This window comes from Oncorhynchus tshawytscha, linkage group LG30 (assembly GCF_018296145.1).
Source record: "Oncorhynchus tshawytscha isolate Ot180627B linkage group LG30, Otsh_v2.0, whole genome shotgun sequence".
In the NCBI taxonomy this organism is placed as follows: Eukaryota; Metazoa; Chordata; class Actinopteri; order Salmoniformes; family Salmonidae; genus Oncorhynchus; species Oncorhynchus tshawytscha.
Genome location: NC_056458.1, coordinates 45116532 through 45125469, shown reverse-complemented (window position 1 = coordinate 45125469; position 8938 = coordinate 45116532). Strand labels below are relative to the sequence as shown.

General features: G+C 46.8%; 1 protein-coding gene across 1 annotated transcript in view; it reads right to left on the bottom strand.

Moving 5' to 3' along the window:
* The window catches only part of LOC112236378 (complement component 1 Q subcomponent-binding protein, mitochondrial-like), an 11036-nt gene extending 3137 nt beyond the window's left edge, over window positions 1-7899 (bottom strand). The window contains exons 1-4 of the mRNA XM_042309292.1: window positions 7486-7899; window positions 6800-6950; window positions 6661-6667; window positions 5673-5759 (exon numbers count right to left, since the gene is read on the bottom strand). Of these exons, the coding sequence (XP_042165226.1) occupies window positions 5673-5759; window positions 6661-6667; window positions 6800-6950; window positions 7486-7738 (498 nt within the window). The 5' untranslated portion in view covers window positions 7739-7899. The remainder of the gene's footprint in view (window positions 1-5672; window positions 5760-6660; window positions 6668-6799; window positions 6951-7485) is intronic.
* Between the last annotated feature and the right edge of the window lie 1039 nt (window positions 7900-8938).

The following is an 8938-nucleotide window of genomic DNA, read 5'->3' as shown; positions in this document are numbered from 1 at the left end:
CAACATTGACGAATACGCTGATTTGGTGAGCGAGTTCATTAGAAAGTGCATTGATGATGTCGCTCCCATAGCAACGATTAAAACATTCCCAAACCAGAAACCGTGGATTGATGGCAGCATTCGTGTGAAACTGAAAGCGCGAACCACTGCTTTTAACCAGGGCAAGGTGACCGGAAACATGACCGAATACAAACAGTGTTGCTATTCCCTCCGCAAGGCAATCAAACAAGCTAAGCGTCAGTATAGAGACAAAGTAGAGTCACAATTCAACGCCTCAGACACAAGAGGTATGTGGCAGGGTCTACAGTCAATCACGGATTACAAAAAGAAGACCAGCCCCATCACGGACCAGGATGTCTTGCTCCCAGGCAGACTAAATAACTTTTTTGCAGTCTTGCTGCTGCTCCCACTTCAAGATGGCCACCATTGTTCCTGTTCCCAAGGAAGCTAAGGTAACTGAGCTAAACGACTACCGCCCCGTAGCACTCACTTCCGTCATCATGAAGTGCTTTGAGAGACTAGTCAAGGACCATATCACCTCCACCCTACCTAACACCCTAGACCCACTCCAATTTGCTTACTGCCCAAATAGGTCCACAGACAATGCAATCTCAACCACACTGCACACTGCCCTAACCCATCTGGACAAGAGGAATACCTATGTGAGAATGCTGTTCATCGACTACAGCTCAGCATTTAACACCATAGTACCCTCCAAACTCGTCATCAAGCTCGAGACCCTGGGTCTCAACCCCGCCCTGTGCAACTGGGTACCGACTTCCTGACGGGCCGCCCCCAGGTGGTGAGGGTAGGTAACAACATCTCCACCCCACTGATCCTCAACACTGGGGCCCCACACGGGTGTGTTCTGAGCCCTCTCCTGTACTCCCTGTTCACCCATGACTGCGTGACCATGCACGCCTCCAACTCAAATCATCAAGTTTGCGGACGACACTACAGTGGTAGGCTTGATTACCAACAACGACGAGACTGCCTACAGGGAGGAGGTGAGGGCCCTCGGAGTGTGGTGTCAGGAAAATAACCTCACACTCAACGTCAACAAAACAAAGGAGATGATTGTGGACTTCAGGAAACAGCAGAGGGAGCACCACCCTATCCACATCGATGGGACAGTAGTGGAGAAGGTAGTAAGTTTTAAGTTCCTCGGCGTACACATCACGGACAAACTGAAATGGTCCACCAAAAGCACTCACAAACTTCTACAGATGCACAATCGAGAGCATCCTGGCGGTATCACCGCCTGGTACGGCAACTGCTCCGCCCACAACCGTAAGGCTCTCCAGAGGGTAGTGATGTCTGCACAACGCATCACCAGGGGCAAACTACCTGCACCCCAGGACACCTACACCACCCGATGTCACAGGAAGGCCATATAGATCATCAAGGACAACAACCACCCGAGCCACTGCCTGTTCACCCCGCTATCATCCAGAAGGCGAGGTCAGTACAGGTGCATCAAAGCTGGGACCGAGAGACTGAAAAACAGCTTCTATCTCAAGGCCATCAGACTGTTAAACAGCCACCACTAACATTGAGTGGCTGCTGCCAACACACTGACTCAACTCCAGCCACTTTAATAATGGGAATTGATGGAAATTGATGTAAAATATATCACTAGCCACTTTAAACAATGCTACTTAATATAATGTTTACACACCCTACATTACTCATCTCATGTGTATATGTATATACTGTACTCTATATCATCTACTGCATCTTACCTATGCCGTTCTGTACCATCACTCATTCATATATCTTTATGTACATATTCTTTATCCCTTTACACTTGTGTGTATAAGGTAGTAGTTTTGGAATTGTTAGGTTAGATTACTCGTTGGTTATTACTGCATTGTCGGCACAAGCATTTAGCTACACTCGCATTAACATCTGCTAACCATGTGTATGTGACAAATACATTTGATTTGATTTTGATTTGACCTGCAAGTTCAAGGACATTTCTGGGGGGGGGTGGCCCTAGCCCCTAGCCCCTCACACTCTGATCCAACAGGTCCCAGACGTGCTCAAATGGGATTGAGATCCGGGCTCTTCACTGGCCATGGCAGAACACTGACATTCCTGTCTTGCAGGAAATCACACACAGAACGAGCAGTATGGCTGGTGGCATTGTCATGCTGGAGGGTCATGTCAGGGTGAGTCTGCAGGAAGGGTACCACATGAGGGAGGAGGTTGTCTTCCCTGTAACACACAGCGTTGAGATTGCCTGCAATGACAACAAGCTCAGTCCGATGATGATGTGACACACCGCCCCAGTCCATGACGGACCCTCCACCTCCAAATCGATCCCGCTCCAGAGTACAGGCCTCGTTGTAACACTCATTCCGACCATCACCCCTGGAGAGACAAACCGTGACTCGTCAGTGAAGAGCACCTTTTGCCAGTCCTGTCTGGTCCAGCGACGGTGGATTAGTGCCCATAGGTGACGTTGTTGCCGGTGATGTCTGGTGAGGACCTGCCTTACAACAGGCCTACAAGCCCTCAGTCCAGCCTCTCTCAGCCTATTGCGGACAGTCTGAGCACTGGTGGAGGGATTGTGCGTTCCTGGTGTAACTCGGGCAGTTGTTGTTGCCATCCTGTACCAGTCCCGCAGGTGTGATTTTCAGATGTACCGATCCTGTGCAGGTGTTGTTACACGTGGTGTGCCACTGCGAGGACGATCAGCTGTCTGTCCTGTCTCCCTGTAGCGCTGTCTTAGGCGTCTCACAGTACGGACGTCGCAATTTATTGCCCTGGCCACATCTGCAGTCCTCATGCCTCCTTGCAGCATGCCCAAGTTCACGCAGATGAACAGGGACCCCGGGCATTTTTCCAGTCAGTAGAAAGGCCTCTTTAGTGTCTTAAGTTTTCATAGTTTTAACCTTAATTGTCAACCGTCTTTTTGCCTTTATTTAACTAGTCAAGTCAGTTAAGAACAAATTCTTATTTTCAATTACAGCCTAGGAACAGTGAGTTAACTGCCTTGTTCAGGGGCAGGACGACAGATGTATGTATCCCTTGTCAGCTCGGGGATTCAACCCTTCGGTTACTAGTCCAACTCTCTAACCACTAGGCTACCTGCCGCTCTGTAAGCTGTTAAGTGTCTTAACGACCGTTCCACAGGTGCATGTTCATTAATAGTTTATGGTTCATTGAACAAGCATGGGAAACAGTGTTTAAACCCTTTACAATGAAGATCTGTGAAGTTCTGGATTTCTACCAATTATCTTTGAAAGACAGCGTCCTGAAAAAGGAAACCCCCCCCCCCCGGCAGTTTATATAAGTTAATGGACAGTTACAGGAGGGTGCGAGACAGTTTTTTACCCCACAGTGCCAGGTATTAACTTAATGGAAGCATAGCTACTGGCTACCATCTAACTAGTCCAGTGACTTGTTTTTGTTGTCGACATTTAGAAAGTTTGTATAGAAAATAGACGTGAAAATTATTTTTAGAGTGTCGTTAACTGCTGGATGTATAAAAGAAATTGATTTAATTTGCGCAAAAACCTAGTGTTTAAAAAAAAAAACACTTTGTAGGTAATGGAAACATTTCAACCGCTTGGGCAAATTAAAGCGGCAATATGTAACATTTTGGGCGGCCTGATCAAATTCCCAGAAGAAATGTGCGTTATAGATCTGTCATTCTCATTGAATACAAGTCTAAGAAGCGGTAGATCTGTTCTAAGTGAGCTATTCTATGCTTCCCGTTCTTAAGTTTAGTTTTTAGTCTTTTACTTTCAGTTTCGTACATCCAACGTCAAAGAGCTGAAAATACAATATTTTGGGTGATTGAAAACATATTTCACAGCGATGGAACAATGATTCTCAAACGTTGTTTGTTTTGTCACAAACTGAAATTAGACTATTTGAATTTCACCAGGAAATGGCGGGAACGATTTCTGCACAGGACAGACCAGCGCTAGGCCACTTGGTCTATTCGCCGCGCTGCAAAACCATACTACACCACCAACTCAATATTAAGAGGTGAGAAATACACAATATACTCACCCAAAGCTATGACTCTTATGGTATCAAAGTTACAAGACGATGTTTATCCACCGAATGGTTGTCTTATGCAATAGGGTTCTTCCACCTCTCTCTTCATTCTGATTGAACTGAGAGGAGTCTTTGAAGCTTGGGCTGGCTGACAACTGTTTAAGAGATGGCTTGGTGGTGAAAACCAAACAACCACATTCTATGATTAGTGGCGCATGTGAGATCGATGTCTCCGAGTCTGATTGGCCCGGCATTGTGTGTGTGTGTGTGACTCGAGAGAGATAGTATCCTGAAGGAATAGAACAAACATTTCATTGCACCTGGGAAAGAACACCTTCTTCTGGTGCCCCCCAATCTATTCTTGTTATCAGCTATTTAAGGAAGAGCATTGTCTGTAACGGTTAGACTCTTAGCCCAACACTCGAGGGTGTTGGATCGACCAGCCTCATTATTGCAATAATTAATCGATATTGAATAAAGATGATTGTTCGAGGAAATGACAAAGTCTCCCTCACTTGATTAGAATAGTCCAACAGTAGTTGCTTTGAAAACTGTCTTTCCCCCACAAGAGCATTCTGCGCAACGGTCATGTGCTTGTGCTTCTCAAAATGCATCTCTCCATCCTCCATGTCACAGTGGGCAGAGGGAGTGGGCAGAGGGAGTGGGCAGAGGGAGTGGGCAGAGGGAGTGGGCAGAGGGAGTGGGCAGAGGGAGTGAGCAGAGGGAGTGAGCAGAGGGAGTGGCAGAGGGAGTGAGCAGAGGGAGTGAGCAGAGGGAGTGAGCAGAGGGAGTGAGCAGAGGGAGTGGGCAGAGGGAGTGAGCAGAGGGAGTGGGCAGTGGGAGTGAGCAGAGGGAGTGGCAGTGGGAGTGAGCAGAGGGAGTGGGCAGAGGGAGTGGGCAGAGGGAGTGGGCAGAGGGAGGGGGCAGAGGGAGTGAGCAGAGGGAGTGAGCAGAGGGAGTGAGCAGAGGGAGTGAGCAGAGGGAGTGAGCAGAGGGAGTGGGCAGAGGGAGTGAGCAGAGGGAGTGAGCAGAGGGAGTGAGCAGAGGGAGTGAGCAGAGGGAGCAGAGGGAGTGAGCAGAGGGAGTGAGCAGAGGGAGTGGCAGAGGGAGTGGGCAGAGGGAGTGGGCAGAGGGAGTGAGCAGGGCAGAGGGAACAACCAAAGGGAGTGGAGACATAGCAAAAATCCATCTAGAGGAATGTTGTGTTGCAGAGGGATTAAAGCAAATGAGTGACAGAATCAGAATGGGCAGAGGGAGTGGGCAGAGGGAGTGGGCAGAGGGAGTGGGATCAGAGGGAGTGGGCTTACCTCACTTTCTGCAGACTTCTGGGCTTGAGGGTTCAGCCTCCTCAGAGGGAGGAACAGAGTTGTTGAGAGGGATGTGAGCAGAGGGACTCTGCAGAGGGAGGGGCAGAGGAGTGAGCAGAGGATTCCCAGAAAGGATACAGATGTGAATCGGGCAGGGGTTCATTTTGGCAGGGGCATTTATTGACAGGACATAACTGTATTCAAAAGTGAAAATAAAATTTCATAGCAAAACTCCATCTACAGGAATGTTGTGTTGCATCATTAAAGAAAATGACTTACATAATCAGAATGCTTCAGTAAGAGGAAGCCAATGTCTGCCTAAGTTCTGGTTGATCAGTCCAGCTCTAGGCTTACCTCACTTTCTGCCGACTTCTGTCCTTGCACTTGTTCAGCCTCCTCTTCAAAGTTAGGGGGAACACTGTTGTTGATGTTGAATGTGACCTAGTGGTTAGCAAGGAAGGGAAAGGGAGGTAGCCTAGTGGTTAGAGTTCCCGGTAAAGTGGACTATGGTTGATGTGAATCGTGGCGGGGTTCATTTTGTGCAGGTGTGGACATTTAGAGTGACAGGACATCCAACTGTGGTTCATAGTCAAAATAAAATGCCTAGTGGTTAGACTGTAGGGGCGGTAGGTAGCCTAGTGGTTAGAGTGTAGAGGCGGTAGGTGGACTAGTGGTTAGAGTGTAGGGGCGGTAGGTAGCCTAGTGGTTAGAGTGTAGGGGCGGTAGGTGGCCTAGTGGTTAGAGTGTAGGGGCGGTAGGTAGCCTAGTGGTTAGAGTGTAGAGGCGGTAGGTGGACTAGTGGTTAGAGTGTAGGGGCGGTAGGTAGCCTAGTGGTTAGAGTGTAGGGTGGGTAGGTGGCCTAGTGGTTAGAGTGTAGGGGGGTAGGTGGCCTAGTGGTTAGAGTGTAGGGTGGGTAGGTGGCCTAGTGGTTAGAGTGGAGGGGCGGCAGGTAGCCTAGTGGTTAGAGTGTGAGTGTAGGGGCGGTAGGTAGCCTAGTGGTTAGAGTGTAGGGGCGGTAGTTAGCCCAGTGGTTAGAATGTAGAGGGGGTTAGAGTAGGTAGCCTAGTGGTTAGAATGTAGAGGCGGTAGGTGGCCTAGTGGTTAGAGTGTAGGGGCGGCAGGTGGCCTAGTGGTTAGAGTGGAGGGGCGGTAGGTGGCCTAGTGGTTAGAGTGTAGGGGCGGCAGGGTAGCCTAGTGGTTAGAGTGTAGGGGAGGTAGGTAGCCTAGTGGTTTGAGCGTTGGACTAGTAACCGAAAGGTTGCAAGAACGAATCCCCGAGCTGACAAGGTAAAAATCTGTCGTTCTGCCCCTGAACAAGGCAGTTAACCCACTGTTCCTAGGCCGTCACTGTAAATAAGAACCTGTCCTTAACCGACTTGCCTAGTTAAATGAAGGTAAAATAAATTGGCCATTTACTCAGGATGGGGGAGGTGTGCCTATGTATTGTAATATTAACATAACGTTATTTTCTCGCTCAGTACTTTTCTCCAGAGAGCATCCTGATGAGTTTGGCCTCTGTGCCGTTCTGCTCTAGCTCCCACCCTCCAGACATCTTGGGAAGAGTCTTGCTTTTCTGAATTTTCTTCTCTTCTTTCGTTTCATCAGACAGGAAATCTCCAAAGGCTTTGTCTCCTGAAACAGAGCGGTTGATAAGATATTAAACAAACAAAAAAACAACACAAGTCGTTATTAACTACACGTTAGTCCCATAGACTGTCCCCACCCAGGTTCCATTTCCAAGGTCACTGCTCCACACAGGTTCAGATGGAGATGCCATCAGGGATGTCTAGCCAGCTAACATCACACTCAATAGTTGGTTTCATCATCAGCTTCGCATTCGGCACTGCTCTAAAACACGCTGTCTTGCTTGATAAACCCACGAGTTAACTTTTGACTAGATACTATAGACATGATGGTTCCAGACATTGGGGGACACGCATTGGTGACGCATCCTGCCCCTCCAGTCAGATACTTATATGAGGACATATGTTACAGAAGTTGTCCAAGCTGGTCGCAGCTATTCCTCCGTTGTTTTACACACAATTAACCAGCTAGCTGGTTCAACAAGACCAAGCAAGTGGAGGGGGATCATTTAGCTAGCTGACGTTAACATAGCTAGTACTCACACTACAGTAACTATCTAGTTACCCAATTTAGCGATCATTACCTTCCGTATGTAGCGACACACATTCACAGGATACAGGACTCGGTCCTTTTGAACCGAAGAGTTTTGGTCGGTACCCCGATGCTGCACCATTATTGCTCATCATCCAGAGAGACCGGGTGAACGGCCGGATTGTTCCGGAGTTTGGAGAGCATAACGCCGATCTGGCAAGAGGATGGAGAGCACCAGTCGAGGACATTGTGGATGTAGAAATTCGGACTGCGGTAGTCACCGCTCGGGAAAGCATCTTTAGCATGATTATAGGTTGGTCAATTTGACTAGTAAATCAATTTTTTTTTAAATACAATGGTTTGATAAGCCTCTAGTTCCAGTTACCAGCTACTGTAATGCGAGTACTAGTTATGCCTGGAAACACACGTGTGGAAGGACACCGTGACCTCCTCAAACTTTGAACCGGAAGTGATCACACGGTCTAAACCAATAACTAGACCAGACACGTTTTGGGGTAAAATAACTATTAATAGTCAATACATACATGTAATGAAATATTTCTAATACATCCAACAACCGTGTGTTGTGATAACTCGCTGCGGAATGCAAACAAAGCGGTTCTTATTGGTCTACGGTGTAGAGCGCCCCCCTGCGTTCAAATGAATAACGAGCACAAGACAACGCACGATCATACTGTACGTTCACGTTGGTGATTCACTATACAGTTGAAAACCATAAACATGATTGCAAATCAAACAAATTCAATTGATGAGGAAAATTTGTTTTATTTATTAGAAAAACACTAGTGGATATAATAACCAGCATATATAATATAAAGTCACCCTGTCATATCCGCCACTATAATCGTTTGACTTTCAACACACCCAGGTCAGGTTGTTTATCATCCAATAAAACAACACAAATATTTCAGTCAACAATGACGTTTCAATCAAACATATGACCATTGGTTATCCAGTAAACCTATCCCACCCATTTAAACAATCATTCTTGTTTTGGGACATTCTTGATCTGTTTTATAATATTCCCCATAAGAAATATTTTAGGAATCACATGTTAAGATGCTCTTCAAGATCTAAATGTGGCATTAATTTAGTTTAAAGACAATATTATTTCCGTATTTATTTATTTTTTCAATAGAAAGATCGATGGGTGAAGAATGCCATGTCAGCACAACAGACACCCTGTTCAAATCCCGCAGCTTCAAATCCCGCAGCTTCAAATCCCGCAGCTTCAAATCCCACAGCTTCAAATCCTCCGGTTGCTCTGACCGATACAAAAAGAGAAGAGCGAAAAGATACAATCCATTTCATACCATTCGAGACATTTTACAAGTGTATCAAAGACCTGAGTAATCAAATCCTACTATATAATCTCCATGCATTGCATTATCAATGTACGAGTACACCTACTTGACATGGTTTAGCAGGAATTTGTGCAACAGTGCTCCGCATCTAAACAGAATAACTGATGAGACCAACTTCAC